At 41.3% G+C, this 24,955-nt stretch overlaps 2 protein-coding genes across 5 annotated transcripts in view; one reads left to right on the forward strand and one right to left on the reverse strand.

The window, feature by feature from the left end:
* kdm2bb (lysine (K)-specific demethylase 2Bb) overlaps window positions 1-8,132 on the reverse strand; it is a 267,493-nt gene extending 259,361 nt beyond the window's left edge. The window contains exon 1 of one of the 4 annotated variants that reach the window (XM_068054994.1): window positions 7,967-8,132. The gene's annotated coding sequence lies outside the window, so the exon portion shown is untranslated. The remainder of the gene's footprint in view (window positions 1-7,966) is intronic. The other 3 variants (XM_068054999.1, XM_068054998.1, XM_068054997.1) reach the window with 3 other exon arrangements.
* A 118-nt stretch (window positions 8,133-8,250) lies between these two features.
* Window positions 8,251-23,861, forward strand: LOC137382707 (calcium release-activated calcium channel protein 1-like). The gene is made up of 2 exons (XM_068055024.1): window positions 8,251-9,088; window positions 21,164-23,861. The coding sequence occupies exons 1-2, from the start codon at window positions 8,975-8,977 to the stop codon at window positions 21,710-21,712; spliced, it is 663 nt and encodes a 220-aa protein (XP_067911125.1). The 5' UTR covers window positions 8,251-8,974; the 3' UTR covers window positions 21,713-23,861.
* The last annotated feature ends 1,094 nt before the right edge of the window (window positions 23,862-24,955 follow it).

The following is a 24,955-nucleotide window of genomic DNA, read 5'->3' on the forward strand; positions in this document are numbered from 1 at the left end:
TCTTAAAGGAAATGAATCTTTGAAGGACATATTCTGAAAGAATTAAAGGCATGAAAAGTGACAGCATTGAAACAGAGAGTTGGAAGGACAAAAACCTGACTTTAATTTGGGTACTGAATCAGGAACTAAGATACACTGGCGCAGTGGTTAGCACCACAGCCTCACAGCTCCAGGGACCTGGGTTCAATTCTGGGTACTGCCTGTGCGGAGTTTGCAAGTTCTCCCTGTGACCGCGTGGGTTTTCACCGGGTGTTCCGGTTTCCTCCCACCGCCAAAGACTTGCAGGTGATAGGTAAATTGGCCATTGTAAATTGTCCCTAGTGTAGGTAGGGAATATGGGATTACTGTAGGGTTAGTATAAAGGGGTGGTTCTTGGTCGGCACAGACTCGGTGGGCCGAAGGGCCTGTTTCAGTGCTGTATCTCTAAATAAATAAATAACATGCATGTGCAAGTGGAACTATAAATTCAGACAGTAAGACAACAACCAGTTTAGTCTAAAGAGAATTTTGTTAAGAAACTCGTGAAAGAGAAGCAGCAATATTTATATTTAAAGAACGAAAACAAATCTAATAGTAACATGAATCCAAAATTGTTAGATTTGAATATAAAGCCTTTCCAAAGACTGTAGTGGATCAGTTAACTGCAGGACAAATGGTGTTAACTGAGAGAAATATTAGAATTCAAATATGACTCCCTTGTGTGTCAGCTTACCTCAGTTAACGGCGCTCACATATAAGCCAGAAGATTGTGGGTTCAAGCCTTACTAGAGACTTGAACATAATCTAGACTGACATCAATGCAGTACTGAGGGAGTGCTGTACAGCTGAAAGTGCCATTTTTTGCGGTGAGATGTTAAAACGAGTCGCCATATATATGGTTGGATAGGTGCTAAGTATCCCATGACGCTATTTGAAGAGCAGGAGAGTTCTGGTGTCCCAGTGAATATTCCTTTCTCAAACACCAAAAGCTGACAATTCATTCATTTGCAGGATCTTTCTTCAACTAAATACTGGGAAGACCAAAGCCATTGTCTTCGGTCCTCGTGTCAAATTCCATTCCCTAGCCACCAATTCCATCCCTCTCTTTGGGGTCTCAGGCTGAACCGGTTTGCAATCTTGGTGTCGTATATAACCAGAGATGAGCTTCCGATCACATATCTGTGCCATCAATTAGACTGCCTATTTCCACCTCCGTAACATCTCCCAAGTCTATCCCGCTTCAGCTCATCTGCTGCTGAAACCTTTATCCAAGCCTTTGTTGACTATTCCAATTCACTTCTGGCTGGCCTCTCACCTTCCACCCTCCATAAACTTAAGTTCACCAAAACCTTGCTGCCTGTATCCGAACTCCCATTCACCCATCATCTCTGTGCTTGCTGACCAACAATGACTCCTGGTTAAGCAATGCCTCAATTTTAAAATTCTCATCCTTGTTTTCAAATCCCTCCATGGCCTTGCCCCTCCCTATCTCTGTAATCTCCTCCAGTCCTATAACCCTCAGATATCTGCAGTCTTCCAATTCTGGCTTTCTGCACATCCCCAATTTGAATTGCTCCACCACTGGTGCCTTCAGCTATTAATATCCAAAGCTCTGGAATTTCCTCCCTGAATCTCTCTAATTCTCTTTCCTCCTTTAGAACGCTCTTTCAAACCTACCTCTGACTAAAATTTCCTCACTTAGGTTGGTGTCAAATTTTGTTTGATAAAGCTCCTGTTAAGCGCCTTGGTACCTTTACTACATTAAAAGGTGTTATATAAAGGCAGGCTATTGTTGTTGTTATAGTTTTGATTCCCGGCCTGCAATGAATTAGTTCATTTGGCTGGAGCAGTGGTAGACATAATACAATCAATTTCAGTGTTAGTAGATTTGGGGCGAAGATTCATCACCCTGTGTTTCTATAGTCACTGCAGCTTGCAGTGCATCTGTGTAGATCTCAGGCCAACATGTGCTTCATAAGATCAGGATTATTACAAATAAATTTTGAAAAACATTATTTCCTCCTATAATTTTCATCAACGACATACTTCTGCAGCCCATTGCCTCCACCCATTTACATTGTGCCTCACTTAATGTTCCAAAGCAACCAATGAAATCATTACAACACCACACAAAGCATTTTCTCACCAAATGAGGAGATGCAGTGTTGAATCTCCATATTTGATCAAGAATGGAGTTCTCTTCTGTTTTTGGTATCTCTATATTTTATTATATCCTGCCGTTTTCCTATTTCTTTCTTTTAATATCGGCTTTTTTGATTTTCTTCAGTTCCTACCTTTTCACAATTTCTTTGTGAGAAACTAGCAGGGGAGACAAAAATAATTGCTGGTAAAGAATGGAAGCTGTAAAATAAACTAGAGGAAGTGTGAAGAGAACTTGAACCCAATAGGAATGCAGAGAAATTCTTGATTTTTTTAAAAACAGGTTAGAAAATCGAGAATAGGAAAAATCCGATGATTAAGGGGTTTTGATTTTATGTAAATTGATTGACCAATATAGTCTCAGAACAATCATGTGTTAAAAATACTTGAATAAAGTTTCATTTCAAATGAAAACTGTTACATTAAAATTGAGAAGCATTTAACACAGATCTTGCATATTAAAACATGGAAATGAGTTATCATGAACATTAAAAATAATAAAGCTTAATTTAAGAGGATAAAGCCCCAATTTCATATTACACCAGATTTTCCCACGGCTGAGTTTTGTTTTGTTGTAGCAAGTGGGACCTCTCTGCGACAAATAGTTGCTTGACAGCAGTTAAAAACTGTATTCCAAAATAAGGTGCCCTTATAATCACTTCCTTCCAATCATTCAATGGTGCTTCACGCTCCCCACTTCCTTATCCCACCAGATTACCTTCTGGTGAGAGGTTTTAACCATCGGCCAAGGTGACTCTATATTCAGAGATTCTTCCTGGCACCCGTGAGGATCAAAGGCGAAATGTATTGTACAGCACTGTGTTGAGTAATGAGTATCCATGCCCCAACATTGAGCCTTTCCTCATGTTTGTTCATTCCAGGCAACACCCCAGTGAACTGCACTGCACCCTTTCTAAAGCCTCAATATCCTTCTGATAGCATGGAGCCCTATGCCACTAATCATTACCTCTTAGTGTTTATATTCTAGACATCCTATGATAAATCCAGCTTTTTCATCTAACTGAGATACTTCCTTCAATATCGCATTTCCCCAAATCTTTGCTGATTCACATCAAGGAGCATTGCAATCAAATTATAATTAGTGCATTTTTAAAATCAAAATTAACACACACTTACTGACATTGTACTCTCATACCCCATCTTATCAGTATCGCTTTGTAGCTTCCTTTGGTTTTCTAAGGAATTAATTATAGCTCCTGTTTTGGTATTGTGCCAATTTCACACCACTTCCTCTAGGCCAAGATCACTGACATACACAGTGAACAGAAGTGGCCAAAGGACCATGGGAATTTCCTTGTTCTTCTTCAAATGGTGTCATGGGATCTTATACATTCACCTTAACATGTAGGCAGGGCTAAGTATACATTTTGCACTCTTACAGTAATATAAGTTAAAACCCCATTTGTTTTCCCTATAACCAACTCACACTGCTTGTACACCTTTAATCAATCATTACCTTCAGATCTCTTCATTAATTAGTTATCTTTGCTGTGTATTCCTGCATGGTGTAACAAGCTAGAAATATTCTAACCCCAAGTTCATAAGATTGCACTTGTCCACATTAAGTGACATTGCCACTCATGAGCGCATTCACCCAAGCTCATTTAAATCCTGTAGTCTATTGGTTTAGTCCATCTATATTCTCATGTTATCAGGAAATTTAGGAATGCTTTTTATTTAAGTCCACCTCCAAATTTATTAGAGTTTTTGAGGATGAAACCAGTAGGGTAGATAAAGGGGAACCAGTAGATGCAGTATACTTGGATTTTCAAAAGGCATTCGATAAGATGCCAGACAAATGGTTAACACGCGATAAGTGCTCAGGGTGTTGCAGGTAGTATTAGCATGGATAGAGGACTGGTTAACAATAACATATTTATACAGCGCCTTTAACATAATAAAACATCCCAAGGTGCTTTACAGGAGCATTATAAAACAAATTAAGACACCAAGCCACAAAAGGAGATATTAGGTCAGATGACCATAAGCTTGGTCACAGAGGTAGGTTTTAACGAGTGACTTAAAGGGGATGAAAAGGGGGAGAGGTGTAGGGAAAAAATTCCAGAGCTTGGGGCCAATGCAACTGAATGGTGGAGCAATTAAAATTGGGGTTGCACAAGAGGGCAGAATTAGAGGAGCACAGATATCTTGAAGGGTTGTGGGGTGGGAGGAGATTACAGAGATGGGGAGGGGCAAGGCCATGGAGGGGTTTGGAAACAAGGATGACAATTTTAAAATCTAGATGTAACTTCACTGAGAGCCAATGTAGGTCAGCGAGCACAGGGGTGACAGGGAACGGGACTTGGTGCAAGTTAAGACACAGCCAGCAGAGTTTTGGATGACCTCAACTTTACAGAGAGTAGAATGTGGGAGACCAGCCAGCAGTGCATTGGAATAGTCAAGTCCAGAGGTAACAAAGGCACGAATGAGGGTTTCAGCAGCAGATGAGCTGAGACAGAAACGAAGTCAGGCGATGTTATGGAGGTGGAAATAGGCGGTCTTAGTGATGGTATTAAAGGCCTGCTACCCAACCCAAACCTGACGGGACCCGAAGACATGCGTTGGGCGCGGGTCGCTCTTCCAGGTCCAGCTTTTGGGCTCAGGTCGGGTCGGGTCATCCGGGCCGGGTCCGGCTCGGGGACACACAGTAAGTATTGCATTTTGCTCTGCTGGTAAGTGTCAAAGTTGAAAAGCCTGCCTGAGCTGAGAGTCCAGGACGTCAAGGAGGGAAACTCTGAGTCCAAGCAGTGAGCGAGTGAGCATCTCTATGACGTCATCGCACTCATGCTGCAGCTTCCTGCAGATTTGGAGTCGGAAGACAGGTAAAGTGAACTTTCCGGTGGTCGGGTCGGGCGCGGGAAAAAATGGAGGGACGCGGGCCGGGTCGGGCTCGGGTCCGATGTGGTTCTGTCGGCTTCGGGTCGTGTTTTTTTTCCTGACTTGAGCAGGCCTTTAGGTGGCATGAATATGAGGTTGGAAGCTCATCTCAGGGTCAAATGTGACACCAATGTGCGAACAGACCAGCTTAATCTCAGACTGTTGCCAGGGAAAGGAATAGAGTCCGTAGCTAGGGATGGAGTTTGGAGCGGAGACTGATAAACAATGGCTTCAGTCTTCCCAATATTTAATTAGAGGAAATTTCTACTCATCCAGTACTGGATGTCAGATAAACAGTCTGATAATTTAGCAACAGTGGAGGAGTCGAGAGAAGTGGACAAGACGCAAAGAATAGGGATAAATGGGGCATTTTGGTCTTCCAGCACAAAGAGTTGTACGACCGAATGTTGCAGACTGGCACATTCCAAGGTCCAGGACTATGTGCTGAGGGACGCACTAAAGCTTGGGGCAGCCGCAGCAAAGGCTCAATGGGGAAAGACCACTGTGTAAGGTCCCACCACCAAGCTGAACTGAGGGGCTGGACCCATGGGAAACCCCTCGAACTGTATCGGGAAAATTTTGTGCACTGTAAAATGTAAAAATGTATCTGGCATGGCAAATGAAATGGAAGGGTTGTGAGGCAACTCATGATTGTATAGAAGGAACGGACCGCCTTTGCACTGTTTGTATTTTTGACTTGTTGCTGTTTGAAACTGTTTGGTAATGTATTTTTTACAGATTTTTATGAATACAGTATATTTTGGAAATAAAAAAAGAGGGACTTGGGTGTATCCATACAAGGAACAAAGAAAGTTAGCATGCAAGTTCAACAAGTAATTAGGAAGACAAATGACATGTTGGCCTTTATTGCAAGGGGATTAGAATACAAGAATAAGGAAGTCTTGCTACAATTGCACAGGGCATTGGTGAAACCACATCTGGAGTACTGTTTTTGTCTCCAGGTCCAAAGAAGGATATACTTGCCTCGGAGTTGGTAGAACAAAGGTTCACTAGATTCGTTCCTGGGATAAGAGGTTGTGTAAATTGGGCCTATATTCCTTGGAGTTTTGAAGAATGAGAGATGATCTCATTGAAACATGCAAGATAAACACAGAGGTTGTTTCCCCTGACTGGGGAATCTGGAACAAAGTCTCAGGATAAGGGGCCGATTATTTAGGACTGAGATGAGAAGAAATTTCTTCACTCAAAGGGTTGTGAATTTTTGGAATTCTCAGTCCCGGAGGATTGTGGATGCTCCATCCTTGAATGTATTTAAGGTTGAGATAGACAGATTTTTGGTCCCACAGGGAATCAAGGGATATGGGAAGTATTGAAGCAGATGATCAGCCATTATCATATTGAATGTTGACAGAGGCTCAAGGGGCCATATGGTCTACTCCTGCTCCAATTTCTTATGTTCAAATCAATGATAAAACGAGGAACAGCTACCTTGTTCCAATACACAGTTTGTGGAACGCCACTCATGAACAGACCCGAGTGAGATCCATCCACTCCCAATAACAACAACAAATGCAATTTCAGTCTAAAATAATCCCCTAACCCACCTTGACATTATAAAATAAAATACATTACTTATTCTGAACCAATAGGGCAGCTATATGACCTGTTCCCTACTCGATGCCAATATTCCCAATGAAGAGTCATCTACCAAGAGGTATACAGAGCAGCATCCTTCAGCTTTCTATCCCTTCCTCCAGGGAAAAGCCTCATCCGCACAACTCAAAATCAGGAACACAACCTCATACAGTACAATAATCCATACAATTGTCACCATTATGCCAAATCCAAAACATCACTTGGCAGAATCTCTGGATGCAGCCATTTAGTTCAAACTTCAACAAAGCCACCAGGGCAATTATTTAATCAATTATGGCAAAACTTACAAATGTCAAAACTGTGGCAGCCAATCAGAGGCTGTATATCAGATTGGGGAAGCAACATTGTATCCCAAACACACCATATATTCAACAAGGCCACAAATACAGAAAAAATGATTTCTCGATTTAAATTTTTGGAATTTTCTTGGTAGCCTCCAGAAAATCAGTTTGCCCAGTCCGAAGCCAGATGGTTAGCAACTTCACTGATAGTACTCCTGCGATTATGAATTTAGATTTTCTGCTGTTATGTGCCTCAATGCTTCCAGTAACTACTACCACTTTCTTCTGCAGCAAAGCAAATGAAGCAGTGTGGATTTCAGGCTTCCTTGTAGCTGCCATCTTGTCTTGGTCACTAAGAGACACATATCTGACTGTAGACATTGGACCTAACTGTACACCCTTTCTATTGCATTTAATAACTAGCGAAATATATTCATAAGTACCACTGAATTGGGTAAAATTGTGTTTTGTAACCTGTAAGTACTAACCAGGGAGGCAAATCATTACAGCCAATCATTGACGGCTGTGCATTTTATGCTTTAAAAAACGGCTCAATTGTTCAGTCTCCAAAGGCTAACAGATTGAAGTTATGAAAATACCCACAGAATACAGAATTTTCCGAATGAACCCACAACACAGATCGTAAAAACTGGTTCAGTGTGTCTTCTAAATTAAAAGCAAAAAATTAACAGGCGAAAAACATGAAGAGCCTCCTCTCTCCCACCCACGCATAATTTCCTTTCAAGGCCTCGTAATTCCTAAAGCCAACATTGCCATGCTCTCTCACATCCTCCCCCTCAACCATTATTTAGGGTTATTTATTTTTTAAAAACTTACAACTTTTTATACACCTCTAAATCATTACCATACAGTTTTAATCTCGTGTTATGCTAAAACAGCAATCATGAAAATGCTGTAAAATAAACTTTGTTTTTCATATTTTTAAAAAAATCAACGTGTATGTTTAAAGTGACCCTGACTAAAGGCCTGTGTAGAAACCACAGTCTCGCGCATTAAGCGGACTAACTTACTTCGGTATCAGGTCGATTCCCTTCTGATATGAGAACTGCGATGGGAGGTTTGTGTATTGTGTTGGATTGGGGAGGGAAAAAACCCCGGAGTCCGCCCCCCCTCCCGGCCGGCACTATAAGGTTCTAGAGCCGTTTATATGCAAAACACTTGCAAGTCCTTCCTACCATCATGATGTGTGCAATGCTTATCACAAACTGGCAGAGGCGGCAATAGTACGAGCCAATGGCTCGGGATTGGGAGTGGTGAAAAAGGAAGAAGTAGCGGGGCGGGGGGAGGTTACGATGGTGTTTTGTGCAGTGCAGCGAATCTGGGTCAGAGTTTGAATCAATCTCACTGACACGGGGCGGGACCAGCGGCGGACGGTGCACAGCGCACCGGAATGGAACGCCAGCCGGAGCCCAGAAAGGATGATTGACAGGCGCGGCGGAGAATGGAACGTCACCCGGAGGCCAGACAAGATGATTGACAGGCGCGGCGGAGAATGGAACGTCACCCGGAGCCCAGACAAGATGATTGACAGGCGCGGCGGAGAATGGAACGTCACCCGGAGCCCAGATAAGATGATTGGCAGGCGCGGTGGACAGGGCTTGGCTTGCACACAATAGCCACACAGCCAGCGAGCGGGGAGTCAGCCAGCAGCAGTAGAGAAGAGCTCGTACCCCTTTAATAGCTGCACTCGATCTGGTCTCCTGATTCTGTTACATGTCGGTCGCGCTGGTTACTTGTGTGGGTTTTTTGTTGTTGTATGTGCTTCTCATTAACTGTGTGTGTGTGAAGTTAGCAATCGAAACCACGACGACTCCTGTTCTGCGAGTGCTTTTTGCAACAAAGGAGCTTTAATTTCTCTTTCAAGTACGGAAGAAATGTTAGCGTTTTAAGGAGGGGAAGAAAACAGCGCACGGCAGTTATCACCTGTGAGACTTGCTGCTGCTCGAAGCTGGGATTTTTTTTCTCCTGTTTTAACGCCGAGGAAATAACTGAGTTGAATTAAGGGGAGGGTTAATTAAATGAGTTTGAACGAGCACTCGATGCAGGCTCTGTCCTGGAGGAAGCTTTATCTGAGCAGAGCCAAACTCAAAGCCTCCAGCAGGACGTCAGCTTTATTGTCGGGTTTCGCTATGGTAAGTTTTCCAAACCTATTATAGAATTCACTGAGTTTGTGTGACTTATTTCTATCATCTGATTCTAGACTTTTGCTGAATATTTTATTTCCTGTGCCACTTTTCTTTACCCGATTTAAGTGATTACTTCTTCTCAGCTCGTACTTCCTCAATCTTGCTTTGGTTAAGTGTGTTTTACAGATTAACCAGTTATAAATAGCGACAGGCGCACGACTAATAATATTGCAAATTAGCATTGTCACACATGGTTTGCGAGCAGTAAAGTCGGTGGCTGATTTCTGCAGAGTTTTAAATATTCGTGTTACTGCGGTGTAATGGTATATAATTTACTGCATCGCCATGCTGTGGAAATACTACCAAAAGCAGAATGTAAGCATTTGTTATACAAATGGCACAGGATGAGTTGTGGATTCGAATAATTCGGAAACAGCAACCTTTACTTTTTGCTGAAGTATTTGACGTAATTATATTATTTGTAGGTAATATTTTAAAATCGTTTTAGTATGAAATGTAAGTGAAAATCGCCCTGCCTTTTATGAACCTTCTCACGTTCTCTCTCTAGGGGAAAAAACCTGCAGTAATGCAGCAGATTTTTGCTTCTATGCAAGCCTATTTGTACGGCTGGTCTGATAAAATGCAAAATATATTTTCGGGGACCTTTTTAAAATTTAAACATTTCATCTGTCTCTTGCTCGTTGTCCTTGAACCTTTTCATTTTCCATATATCTTAATTTGTTGGGTGACTGAAGAGAAAAGCAGGCGCTGGCTCTTAATTTTTCGTTTATCATATTTTGACTTTAAAGCTTTTTCGAAAGTTGTTAATATGTAAATCAGTGATTAATCATCCAGGCAGAGCAAAGTGTCTTTATTTTGTATTTTAAATTTAAAAGAGCATTTTAACAATTAAGTGTGCTCGGTTTAGCAGCAATTGCAGCATGGTCTGTTCAGAGAATGAAGGTTCTAAATAGTGTATGTTGTGGCAAACTAATGCAGTAATTATGGTCATTAATTCGTTTTCAATTAACACTTTTCTTGCAGATTTTCTTTTTATCCAGACATCAAATTAAAATATTCTATGAATTTCTATTTTTCAATTACTAGTTTGTGGAATTAATAACACTGATTTAGCTTTTTATAAAATCTTGGGTATATAAAATTTTGACTTCTCCGCTGGGCTCCACGCCTCCCTCTGAAGACAATCAGTTGGGTCGAGGCATGTTTCAACAGGCAGCAGAAGCCTATTGGTATAAATGGACAAATGGGCATTCTTCATAAATTAATTCAGTCATTGAGTATTGCCAGGCTCTTTGTAGGGACCATAACAGCTGATGCCTAAATGTGTATGTTCTTGCAGAGGGTCCTTAATGGGAAAATTCTTTTCTCTTCCAGAAAGGTTTCCAGATTTAAATATATGCTTGCTTCTGATGTGGCTATTGTTCTGAGTTTAAATTTGGTTTGAACATTCTTTAAAATATTTTAAGGCAGTAATTGCTTTTGTTTGGATCAAATAATAGGATTGTCAGTCTGTACTGACAATAAGGTCTTCCAATTTTGCACTGTCCTGCCTGCATCCATTTATTGATTAAATCAGCTGTGTGCATATTTTTCATGCAAATAATATCAATGTTTGTAATTTGGAAACTTTGTTTAATCAGAGAAGTTTTGTAAAGAACAAAAAATACTTTCATAATGGCCTTCACAATGTATAATACTAAAAGGAATTGATCTACATTATTAGAGTCATAGAGAGATATAGTACTGAAACAGGCCCTTCAGCCCACCGAGTCTGTGCCAACCATCAACCACCCATTTATACTAATCCTACATTAATCCCATATTCCTACCACATCCCCACCTTCCCTCTATTCTTCTACCACCTACCTACACTAGAGGCAATTTACAATGGCCAATTTACCTATCAACCTGCAAGTCTTTGGCTGTGGGAGGAAACCGGAGCACCCGGCGGAATCCCACGCCGTCACAGGGAGAACTTGCAAAATCCGCACAGGCAGTACCCAGAATTGAACCCGGGTTGCTGGAGCTGTGAAGCAGCGGTGCTAACCACTGCGCCATTGTGCCGCAGTATTAGCAGTGGAGTTTACTTCCCTTCCCCTCCCCCAATCTCTGGTACTTTGTCCAACAATTTATATGTGGTACAGGTGACTGAAGGTGCACTGTAGGTTGATGATGCTCAGCAGTGTGCAGAGAAGATAAAGTATTTCCTACACTAAATGGGGAAAGCATCAGCATGCTGAAATTGATCCCCCCCCCCCCCCCCCCCCCCAGGTTTAATCTAGTTTAGCTTATAATTTTTAGATTGCTCTTTGGAACATGATTATTGAACTGTAATACTAAAATATATTTGATACTTTGCCGGAATGATCATTAACATAATAAACTTCTTGACTGAAGAAAAAAACATAGTTTTCCCCTGGTATGGCCACTATCTTCATTCCCTGAAGAAAGACGTGTGGATGGGTGTGCATGGGGCGGGGGGAGGGTGATGGGTGTGTACGTATATCGTCTTTGACAGTCTCTGGACATCCCAAAGTGCTTTACAGTAACTGGATTACTTTTCAAGTGTAGTCGCTGTTGTAATGTAGGAAACATGGCAGCAAAGTTTGGCACAGCAACTCAAATGTGATAATGACCAGATAATCTGTTCTTTTATTTCCAAAATATACTTTATTCATAAAAATCTGTTTTTAAAATAAAAATACATTACCAAACAGTTTCAAACAGCATCAAGTCAAACAATACAAACAGTGCAAGGGTGATCAGTTTCCTTCAATACAATCATGAGTTGCCTCCCAACCCTTCCATTTCATGTTTCATGCCATATACATTTTTACATTTTACAGCACAAAATTTCCCGATACAGTTCGAGGGGTTTCCCATGGATCCAGCCCCTAAGTTCAGCTTGGTGGGGGGGACCTTACACAGTGGTCTTTCCCCATTGAGCCTTTGCTGCGGCTGCCCCAGGCTTTAGTGCGTCCCTTAGCACGTAGTCCTGGACCTTGGAATGTGCCAGTCTGCAACATTCGGTCGTGGGCAACTCTTTGCGCTGGAAGACCAGCAAGTTTCGGGCAGACCAAAGGGCGTCTTTCACCGAATTGATAGTCCTCCAGCAGCAGTTGATGTTTATCTCGGTCTGCGTCCCTGGGAACAGCCTGTAGAGCACAGACTACTGTGTTAGAGCTGCTTGGGATGAACCTCAACAAAAATGGGTGGTTGATGGTCAGCACAGACTCTGGCCGAAGGGCCTGTTTCAGTGCTGTATCTCTAAATAAAATAAAATTTAAAAAAAAACCCACTGCATCTCTTTCCATGCCTGTTATGCAAAGACACATTCCAGAAGGAGGTGGGAAACCGTCTCTGTTCATTGAGGGATGGGTATTGGCTAGGGTTAACTCCCTTGCTCTTCAAAATAGTCCATGGATCTTTTGTGCCCACCTCAGAGTAAACAGAGCCTCAATTTAACGTCTCATTTGACAGTGCAGCACTCCCATCAATAGTGCATTGGAGTGTCAACCTAGAGTTTTGTGTTCAAGTTTCTGCAGTGGGAGCTTAACCCACAACCTTTTGACTCTGAGGCAAAAGTGCTAATAACAGAGCCCTGGCTGACTGGACCACATCATGTACTATTAAGGCCCACACTCTTCCGAACCTGCCCACTACTCTAGGATCGTCCTGGAGAGCAAAGATTACTTTTGGCTTTTCTCCACTACCAACCATCTGCTTAAATCCCTCCATTGTCAACCTCCAACAAGAAGTACAAGGAGCTTATGGAAGACTTTGTCACTAAAGTTGGGACCATCTCTTCAACTGTTTCTGCTTCTTTCCCTAAACCCACATCTTTCATTAGTTTCTCTTCTGTCACCCTTTGTTGAGCTCATCTCCATGAGAACAACCTTCTGCTTTCTTGACCACATTCCCCCACTAAATTTCAGGTCACCCATCCTTCCTTCCTGCCCTCATTCTAGCTGACATTTTAATTGGTTCCTTCTCCAGAGACAATATCCCCATCTCTTTCAAAACCACCGTCATCAGCCCACTGCTTAAAAATCCAACGTCAACTCCTCTATCTTTGTAAACTATCACCCCATCTCCCTTTCCTCTCACGTACTTAAATACATTAAATATGCAAATCTGTCCACCTTTTGTCCCCAACTTCCTGTTTTGAGTTTCTCATCAGGTTTCTGCCCTGCACAGCACCTATTTAAAGTTACAAATGACATTCTCTGTGAATGTGACTGTGGTATATTATTCCTCCTCAGCCTCTGCAGTCCTTGACGTTTTCCTCCAACACTTCTCCCCATTACTTAACTCAGTGGGACTGCACTGATTTGGTTCCACTCTTATCTATTCATATCATCAGAACATGATCTATCCTTTTTCCCCATCTTCCTCGTCGACGTGCCACTCTTCAGTGACCTCATCTGCTGACGAGGGTTGGCTTCCTCAAGTAGTGTGATGACATCTGGCTCGACTTCTATGTCACCTCTCTTGACCCTTCCACTGGCCGTGTTGTCAAGCTGCTTGTCTGACAATCAAACTTGGATGAGCCACAGTTTCGTCTAGCTAAACATTTTTTTGGATAGCTCTTTCAAAGGGTAGGCATAATTGGCCAAATGGCAGCCTGCTGTGCTCATTCATTCCATGATGGGATGGAGGGGTGAGGGGAGGGGAGGGGAGGTTTGGTGGGAGATGGGGGTCAAAGCCATCATGTTTGCCTTATTACTAGAATAAATTATTTGGAGCCAGCACCATCTAGTGGTAGATTGCCAATATTATTTTGACTAAGTTTAAATATTTCAGAATGCCTTTCTTGTTTCATTTTAATGGATTTTCAAAATATCCCGAATCTATAAAAGTAGTTCTGACCTCTTTCCTTGGTACATTTTAGGCTTGCGTTGTTTTAGTTTGAACTTGTGCCACTTAACTTGCAATTTTGGGATTGTGTTCAAAATGAAACCTGTCACTGCTGTTTCTTTAAATAAAAACAAAATACTGCAGATGCTGGAAATCTGAAATAAAAACAAGAAATGCTGGAATCACTCAGCAGGTCTGGCAGTATCTGTGAAAAGAGAAGCAGAGTTAACGTTTCGGGTCAGTGACCCTTCGGAAGGGTCACTGACTCGAAACGTTAACTCTGCTTCTCTTTTCACAGTTGCTGCCAGACCTGCTGAGTGATTCCAGCATTTCTTCTTTTTATTACTGCTGTTTCTATCATCTCCGGTGATTGTGACTGTGTGAAAGGGGGAATTCACATGTTAGGAAAAATTACAGGAGTGGAGGAAAAGAGATTGTGCAATTTCTTTTAATATGGAAATGCAAATCTTCATTCTAAAATGGAAAATGTACATGTGGCATTAAGGGGGGAAAGATACCAGGAAGGTAACTAAGTGCATTTTTGATTTGGATATGCTTGATGAATGCTTGCGATGCCAACAACTCTTTCTTAAACTCATTTGTATTGACTCTCCGACATAGATGCTTACCAATGTCTAAACCAAACATAATTGTTTCTTTAACCTTGCTTAAAATTTCAATAAAGCCAAACTTTGGTTAAAGTTAAATTAGGAATGGTCTCTGATAAAGCAATAATTCAGAAATTAGTTTTGATTATTGGGGACTTTACAGGATTTTCCATTATAATATATAATCAACTTTAATTTCTATAGCACTATTCTGGTAGAAAAAGTGCATAACGGTTTAATAAATGGTTGGTGCTGGGCTGTTAAGGGAGAGACAAAGTGAAAGAGAATTCAAAGTTTACAAACAATTGAAAGGGATGGAGGAGAAGGGAAACGAAATTTGGTGCGACACTTCTATAGGGAGAAGCATGGTGGCTGAAGATGTGGCCAACAGGAGTACGGTTCAGTGTTTGAGGAGCAGAGGGTGGATGCAAGAAGTGCAGTAGGAGGCGATCATTGTTCTCATATTTAAAGTCCTAGCTCAATGATCTGGGGAACAGGGAGCCATTGGAGCTTGATGAATATGGGTGTGTATAACTTTAACCAGGTGAGGGTGTGGACCAGAGTGATCTAAATGTACCCTAATTTGTGGAAGTAGGGAGGTTGGCTAAGAAAGCATTTGAGAAGTCAAACTTCAAAGTGATAGGTTGGACTTAGATTTCAGGATTGGTGGAGTAGAAGTAAAGAGGGAGACTGAAGGATAAAAGCTGGGTGATTGGCATACATGTGGAAATTGACTATGCTTTTAGAAGATCTTGCCAGTGAGAATGAGGCAGGAGGTACATGAGCAGAGGTGGGAGCACTTGGTGCAAGACAAAGATGGTTCCAGAACTTTGGAGACTTAGAGTAGGATGTTTTGGGGGTGGTGCTGGAGGTGAGGAACCAGAGGGGTTGAGGGTGACATTTCTTGATAGTTAATGATTTTTGAAAGAAGTACAACATTGTTGAAAGGCAGAAACAAGATTGTGATGTCAGCAACCATGAAGGTGAGGAATGGTTATTGGATGGTCAAGAACTTAGATTAGATTAGAGATACAGCACTGAAACAGGCCCTTCGGCCCACCGAGTCTGTGCCGACCATCAACCACCCATTTATACTAATCCTACACTAATTCCATATTCCTACCAAACATCCCCATCTGTCCCTATATTTCCCTACCACCTACCTATACTAGTGACAATTTATAATGGCCAATTTACCTACCAACCTGCAAGTCTTTTGGCTTGTGGGAGGAAACCGGAGCACCTGGAGAAAACCCACGCAGACACAGGGAGAACTTGCAAACTCCACACAGGCAGTGCCCAGAATCGAACCCGGGTCCCTGGAGCTGTGAGACTGCAGTGCTAACCACTGCACCACAGTGCCGCCCGTGGCTGAGACAATTTTAATGAAATTAAATTTTAATGAAATAATTACAGGGCAAACTGGAGAGTGTAAGGTTGGGGAAAGATGGTTCAGAAGTGCAAGTATTTGAGTTTAGGGTCTAGGAGAGGCTTGGTTTTTGGATTCCCAAAGTCAGCAGATTCCTTTCACTTGATGTGTGAAATGAGAATGCAGTGTGGAAATGGTTGGTGGAAAAAGACTTTTGGAGTCCTTGCTCCAGGATTATCTAGGAATGGATTTGAATGTGGAAAGGGAGTGAGTACAGCATGTTGGAAAACCTAGTGGTTGCACCCATGTAAGTTTAAATGAGGCCACCAAGATGGCTATGCAGATTGGTAAGTTGAGAGACTGTCTAGGAATGGTGAAGACTGAGGTATTGAAAGTGAAGGTGAGACTGTTATGGAGTAATTTGATAGAAATATCAGTGTAGTTAAAGGTGATGGCAAAGCATAATGAGGTTTGAGGTACTTGAGTTCTAGTTGAGCAAAAGAGGGAAAATGAGAAATGCCATGTTGGAGATCTTGAGGCTATGTGAGATGACTATCATGAGTTGGCTATATGTTTGGGTGGGGATGTTGACTTAAAGTTGGATTGCAGGAGGTGAGGGCAAGAAAACTAGAGGTTGAAATTCACAAGGATCAGTCTTCTGTCAAGGCAGAGACTGAATGCAGGCAGAAAGGAATTGGTTTTGGTGAGGAAGGTGTCTAGTGAGGATGTGTAAAAGCAGTGGCATTTGTGGAGAAAGGTAGTAATACAGTTTGAAATAGCGCCTGTAGTGTGTACTGAGATGAAAATACCAAAGGATTTTCAGTTTTGAGGTAGAAGAGCATGTAAAGCCAGTCAGAGGAACTGGGGCATGGAGTGACAAAGTAATTCCTTGGGGGAGGGCAGAGTGGTAGTGATTATAGCACCAGAGTTTGTTGGGGAGAGTAGGGGTTGAGAGTCAGAGAATTGGTGGATGGGAGAGCACGGCGAGGAGATGGTGGGTAGCAAAGCGAGGAAGGTTTAGCCGAGGACAGCAGGAAATATGGTGCATAATGGAGCCAGAACAATAGTGGTTATACAGTGATAGCAATAACAGTGCAAGAATACTTAAATACTTTCAAATGTAGTGTGAAAAATAATTTCTGTCCAGTCCTGGATATACAATATATGAACATTGTGCACCTTGGTTCCATTGTTCAATAACATTCCCAACGCTGACTATATTTCAGAAGTACATGTTGGCTGAAAAGTGCTTTGGGACATCCTGTGAAAAGCACCATATGAATGCAAGTGATTTCCCCACCCTTATTGATTAAAGGGAAAACTGGAGAGCAAGTAGCAGACCCCAAACAAAAGGGCAGCCCTTTTTAGTGTTGTAATTAGGTGCAACATCTTTATAGAAAAATATAATGCTAATGGGATGCTTTTAATTTCTTTCTTTGCAATATCACTACATTCCCAGTGATCTGTAATGGTCAATGTTTCACCCTAGTTTTTAACAGCACAAAATGCTCTCCTCATCCATTACAAAAGAGGGTAACATCTATATTGTGTATTTCAGGTGCTTTTAAAGTCATTTTAACATGTGCCTTTTCACAAAATTGAAATTTTGTAACATTGTTGGGAGTAGATTGATACCTGACTGAGGTGCTTTGACTACAAAAGAAAAGTACTAACCATTTCCTGGTTCTTGAAGGTGTAGCCTCTGGTAGAAGTTGCAAAAAAAAAATTGATCCAGGTTTTAGGAAATCTGTAATGTAATTAAATTTGACAAGTTTACCTCCAGCTGTTTGTCTTTATTCATGCTCAAGCTCACCTCCACAAGGCTCGACATTCTTTTCATCTCATTTAATGATAGTGGAATTCCAGTATTAATGGGTTTGGTTTATAAGCTTAGTTTTACAGCCATTAAAATGTTTTGTGGTTCTGGAGTTGTCTATCACAACTGTAAACATATAAATATATGGTACTGATATCTAAATCTTAGAAATATGTTTCATCTGAATGGGAAATGTTGCATAATATTTTCTGTTGAAATCCGCCTTTAATTCCACTAAGATCATCAGCAGCTTCTTGTCACTGGATCACAATGTCAGTTTGACTTCTGGCAGCTGACACGAAAAAAAAAAATTCCTAGATTTTCTTTATTTTGATTTGTTTTTCACTAGAAACAAGATGGACATTAAAATTTTTAATGACAAATGTTCTAAAGCATTAGTTTTCTTTCACAACTTATTTTTATGTACAGTAGGATATAAAGTGGTGACGAAAGGCCGCTCTATCTTAATACATCAATGTTTGCTTTCACGGCAGAATACTTTAAGTCAGAGTGAAATGCCTAAAATAAATTGGTGCTGTAAACTAGCCAACTAAAATAAGGTTATTTCTTTTTAAGCATTAATAAAGATTTAAGAATGCACTAAACCAAATTTCCATTCACTTGTTCAGTCCACAAGAACAAATCAGTTTGACCAAACAAAACAGTTTCAGACAAATAGCTTAATAGTTTCACACTGACTGTGAGGTCTAAGTATCTTAGTCATGTCTGCAGCAGCTTTTTTCACAAGTCAGGAAATGGTTTAAGTGAAACTGCAGTCAAATTGAAACAACTTCAGACAACATGTGAAGAAGGAAAAAAATATTTGCACTTGTACAGAATCTTGCACGGCTTTGGAACTTCTCAAAGTGCTTCACAGCTAATAAAGTAAATTTAAAGTATAGTCACTGTTTTAATGTAGGGAAACACAGCAGCAAATTGTGCATTGAAAAGTGTCTCAACAATTAATGATTCGATCTATTTTAGTGATTTTGGATCACTGTCCTCTGGGTAAGAGTATTAAGGAAAAGGGGCAAATTTAGGTATAGGGAGTAGAGGTGCAGATCAGCCACAATCTAATTGAATAGGGTGGAACAAGCTTGGGTCTGAATGAAAACAAGAAATGCTGGATTCACTCAGCAGGTCTGGCAGCATCTGTGGAAAGAGAAGCAGAGTTAACGTTTCGGGTCAGTGACCCTTCTTCGGAACTGACAAATATTAGAAAAGTCCCAGATTATAAACAAGTGAGGTGGGGGTTGGGCAAGAGATAACAAAGGAGAAGGTGTAGATTGGACCAGGCCACATAGCTGACCAAAAGGTCACGGAGCAAAGGCAAACAATATGTTAATGGTGTGTTGAAAGACAAAGCATTAGTACAGATTAGGTGTAAATACACTGAATATTGAACAGCAGCAAGTGCAAACCTGAAAAAAAAACAGTGGGTAAGCAAACTGAACAAACTAAGATGAAATGAAGTAAATGCAAAAAAAAATTGTAAAAAATGTAAAAAGGAATGCAAAAAAAAGGAAGAAAAAATAACTAAAAATGACTAAAAATGAAAGTGAAGTGGGGGGCTGTCATGCTCTGAAATTATTGAACTCAATGTTCAGTCCGGCAGGCTGTAGTGTGCCTAATCGGTAGATGAGATGCTGTTCCTCGAGCTTGCGTTGATGTTCACTGGAACACTGCAGCAATCCCAGGACAGAGATGTGAGCAGGGGGGAGTGTTGAAATGGCAAGCAACCGGAAGCTCAGGGTCCTGCTTGCGGACTGAGCGGAGATGTTCCGCAAAGCGGTCACCCAGTCTGCGCTTGGTCTCCCCAATGTAGAGGAGACCACACTGTGAGCAGCGAATACAGTATACTACATTGAAAGAAGTACAAGTAAATCGCTGCTTCACCTGAAAGGAGTGTTTGGGGCCTGGGATAGTGAGGAGAGAGGAGGTAAATGGGCAGGTATTACACCTCCTGCGATTGCAGGGGAAGGTGCCCTGGGACGGGGACGAGGTGGTGGGGGTAATGGAGGAGTGGACCAGGGTGTCGCGGAGGGAACGATCTCTTCGGAATGCTGACGGGAAGGGAGGGGAAGATGCGACTGGTAGTGACATCACGCTGGAGGTGGCGAAAATGGCAGAGGATGATCCTTTGGATATGGAGGCTGGTGGGATGAAAAGTGAGGACAAGGGGAACCCTGTCACGGTTCTGGGAGAGAGGGGAAGGGGTGAGGGTAGAGGTGCAGGGAATGGGTCGGACACGGTTGAGGGCCCTGTCAACCACAGTGGAGGGAAATCCTCGGCTGAGGAAAAAGGTCATATCAGAAGCACTGTCATGGAAGGTAGCATCATCAGAGCAGATGCGTCGGAGACGGAGAAACTGGGAGAATGGAATGGAGTCCTTACAGGAGGTAGGGTGTGAAGAAGTGTAGTCGAGGTAGCTGTGGGAGTCAGTGGGCTTATAATGGATGTTGGTAGACAACCTATCCCCAGAGATGGAGACAGAGAAGTCGAGGAAGGGAAGTGTCAGAGATGGACCATGTAAAGGTGAGAGAAGGGTGGAAATTGGAAGCAAAGTTGATAAAGTTTTCTAGTTCGGGGCGGGAGCAGGAAACGGCACCGAATGGCCTACACCTATTCCTGTATTTCTGCAACTGTGTTACTGCAACTGCCATTTCATGGAGTTCTTTTAAAGAGAAATGGTCTTACAAGAGTTGAATATTTGGAAAATTCTGTCCATGGTTTGAGACCGTGGTCTGAGCTGAGTTGCTGAGGACCATGGTAGGAGAGCAACAGTTGGGCTCAGTACACTATGGGGAAAAATTAGCCATGGCTCCCAATCCTGATCACTAACCCGTGACTCCCTTCTGGCAGTCAGTATTTGTGAAAGTGAGGACAAGATTGGGCTTGATTGTGATGTCCTCTGCAGTTAAATAGTCTGCTATTGATTGAAGCTCAGGGGTAAGTCATCACCATACAGTTAAAACTAAAAAGAAACGACCAAATAATTGCTGAGGAACAGTTAAAAGACATGTAAGAGAATATAATGTGATCAAAAATGTGAAGAAAAACATTGATCAGAAATGAAAATTCAGCTGAAATACAAACTGGGTGGTGACATGGCAAAATACTGCCACTGTACACTTTTCTCTGGCATGAAAGTATTAACTTCGGCACTAACTATCTTGAACAGGGGCATGTGGTTGCTTGGAACAGCATTATTAACCTGGGAGGGCAAAGAGAAAAGACTGCTCAGGACCCAGGAAGGACAAAATGAAAATGTGAACAGAGGCAAGAATTGAGAAAAATAAGTGATGGTGGGGTGGGGGTGCATGCAAGATGGAGTATTAACTCAAACGATATGATTCATGTATGCTTGTCAACTTTTGTTACAAACAATTGACTCTTTGTTTTGTTTTTAGGTAGCCATGGTGGAGGTGCAGCTTGAATCAACCCACAATTACCCACAAGGTCTCTTGATAGCCTTCAGTGCCTGCACAACTGTGCTAGTTGCAGTACACCTTTTTGCTCTCATGATAAGCACTTGTATTCTTCCAAATATAGAGGCTGTCAGCAACGTTCATAATCTCAATTCTGTTCATGAATCACCCCATGAGCGCATGCACAGGCATATTGAACTTGCATGGGCTTTCTCCACAGTCATTGGGACCTTGCTTTTTCTTGCAGAAGTTGTGCTACTTTGTTGGGTTAAGTTTCTTCCATTAAATAAGAATCCTGTGGTTAATAACGGAAATAATAGTTTGACATCGATAACACCTGGAGAAGCTGCAGCAATTACATCCACAACGATTATGGTACCCTTTGGATTAATTTTCATCATCTTTGCAGTTCACTTTTATCGATCATTGGTAAGCCACAAAACAGAGAGAGTTGAAAGAGAATTGGATGTACTTGCACAACTGCAGGATCAGCTGGACAGAGGGCACCCTACTAGTTCTCATTTTGGATAAAAACTGCTTGTAAATTATTGGGAAATAGCCTTCATATAGAACAGTTTACAGCACTTGGTGCATGAAGTGACGGAACTGTTGTACAAAAAGAACAATATAACTGCTATCTAATACAACTCAGTACTACTTTTGGATATTTTGGGACAATGACCAGTGCAAAACATTTTTGCTCTTCAGTTTAAAATTCAGATTAAAATGGTGCCATAAAATGGCAAAGTGCATGCATTTACTTTGGATTTGTATAGGATTTAATTGATTGTTTAAATTTAATCATTAAAAAGATTATTGTGTGCTATACAGGATTGAGTTTCTTAATAACAGGGTAAGTGGATTTAACTTAACCCACAGTTTTATTTTTTCCATTATTTCATTTAAATTACATTATGGCTTGCACACTAGTGGTGATTAGTCAGTAATTGAGAAATAGCTGTCACTCAACTGCATAATTAGCTGGGAGTGCTTTGTGATTGGACTTTTCATTCTAGGAGATGAGCAAAATTGTAGCGAAGTAGTGCCCAACTGAGTGTGCCTCTTGGGTGAATGCTGTTTGTCCCTCACTGGCCATTTCTTCTCTCACCACTTTGCCATTCCAACTAATTGCTTGTGGATTTTCCATCTTTTTCATAGAATCATATAGCACTGAAGGAGGCTTTTTGACTCTTCATACCTGTACTGACTATTGAAAAAACTATTCAGTTAGTTCTAGTCTCTTTTTTTTCCCATAACCCTGTGAATTTTTCCTTTTCAAGAATATATGCAATTCCCTTTTGAAAGTTACTATTGAATTTGCTTCCACTGTTTCAGAGAATGCATTCAGGATCATATCAAGTTTTTTATATATATATACATACACACACACACTAATTTTCCCCAGCTCTAGATTTTTTTGCCAATTATCTTGAATTGCTGTCCTCTGGTTACTGACCCTTCTGACTTTCCCTATCTACTTGTATCAAAACCTTTCATAAATTTGAACAACTCTAATTCTCTTACTGTGCAGCAAGGAAAACAATCCCAGCATAGTCTCCATGTAACTGAAGTGCCATTCTAGTAAATCTCTGCACTGTCTAAGACTTTTTTTGGTATATCAGTTTGTCTATGATGCACTTTGTTCAGAGGATGATACAAGAATAAAGCATCTTGATTCCAGATTAAGGACTGAAAAAAAAAAACTATCTGGAATGGTTAGAATGTTTCTATCAAGTGCAACCCCAAGTATTGGTTCCAACAATGCATTCAATGTGTTTACACCTACAAAACATTATTGGGTGCAATTTTTTTAGCCATCAATCTAGAGTTTACTCGCCATTAAACTATGTGTTCGACATACAGACAGCCTCTTTATCTAACTTTGTTGGATATATGAAGACAACTTTGAGAAACCTGTTGAAAAACAGTTGGACTCCCAAGAATCAATCCTGCTCATGTTTTAGTGTCATCACTGGATTCTTTGAGGCCAGTTACTTTATTGGCTATTTAGTCATTTTAAAAGACTTGCAATTTTTTAAATGTCTGAATTCTCAAGAGCTTGTGTAATTTGCTTGTCACTTCAGGCAAGTAGCTTCAATTTCTACTGCATGTTCATGTACAAAATGATGCGTAGAGCACTTGCAAGTTGTCTAAGTTTTTTGTTTTGTACTGATTTCAGTGGGGAAAAAAAAGTCAGTGCTTCTTGTGCCACTGGGAGCAGGCCGAAGGTTTTTTTTAAAAATGAGTATCATTATACAAACTAGTTGTGATTTCAGTGCACTGGCTATGTATATTTTGCCTTTGTTGTCTTTTTGCTGTCATTATACTGCAGATACCAGTATCTATATAGTGCAATGTGCAACTCGGGCCAGAGTTGTACTGCTCATTGAACCTCACTCCAAGTCGCCACTGAGCTCAGTGATAAAGGTGCCCTGTCTGGACATGTGCAGAGTTCTGCCTTTTTAGGTGGCTAATTTTGTCCAGGAGGTCTGAAGAGCTTTTTAAACATTAACTTTGTCATGGTAAAAGTTATATTCCATCCAGTGGAAAACAAAAGTGTCAGACGACTTGGTCGAGGTGCTCTTGTACCTCCTGGTTGCAACACTTGAGTCAGACTGGGAGCCACTTCGTGAGTCATACTACTGCTGTTGATGTGCATCATAAACCACTTTACATTGAACTATATTTTGTAGTATGAAATGTTTTAATGGCTAGCTCTAAAGGTTGGCCATGAGGCTGGGGGTGTGGGGGGAGGAGAGAAACTAATTCACATCAATTTCCAGATTAACTTGAACAAAAGCAAAATACTGCAGATGCTGGAATTCTGAAATAGATTCCAGTTGCCTCAGTTTAATTCTCTGCCCTGCTACAATCATGCTGTTCTATGACTCCGACACTGTTCGAATGAAGCCCAAAATAACCCTAGGTACTTTACAGCCTTTCAAACTCCATATTGAATTCAACATTTTCAGATCATAACACTTGACCCCATTTTTCAGAGAGAGAGAGATATATATGAGAGATACAGCACTTGAAAAAGGCCCTTCGGCCCACCGAGTCTGCGCCGACCATCAACCACCCATTTATACTAATCCGACACTAATCCCGTATTCCTACATCCCCACCTGTCCGTATATTCCCCTACCACCTACCTATACTAGGGGCAATTTATAATGGCCAATTTACCTATCAACCTGCAAGTCTTTGGCTGTGGGAGGAAACCGGAGCACCCAGTGAAAACCCACGCAGACACAGGGAGAACTTGCAAACTCAGCACAGGCAGTACCCAGAATTGAACCTGGGTCGCTGGAGCTGTGAGGCTGCGGTGCTAATGATTTTTACTATGCCCATTTACACCACCTCCATTACCATCTCCTTTTGCTTTGTATCATCATCCTTTTTGTCATTTAATGTTCCTTGATTGTATCACAGACCCTCCCTTTTGTTGTTCTCCTCCTCCTCCTGTGCTTGCTTAAAACATGTAGCATCTTAATTTTTTCCAGTTCTGACAAAAGGTCATCGATCTGAAATGTTAACCATATTTCTCCACAGATGCTGCATGACCTGTTGAGTAGTTTCAGCATTTTCTGCTTTTATTCCAGATTAATTTAGCCTGTATATGTCTTTCATAACTTGACAGTTTTCTTGTGCAGCCTATTTGAAGTGGCATCAGGTTTTTTCTCTCAGAAGCAGTATCCGTGTATGAAGATGAAACACTTTATCCCCCTCTATTATGTGGTTGTGAGGTCCACAAAGAAAATCTTCAGAACATTT

This window comes from Heterodontus francisci, chromosome 23 (assembly GCF_036365525.1).
Source record: "Heterodontus francisci isolate sHetFra1 chromosome 23, sHetFra1.hap1, whole genome shotgun sequence".
NCBI lineage: Eukaryota > Metazoa > Chordata > Chondrichthyes > Heterodontiformes > Heterodontidae > Heterodontus > Heterodontus francisci.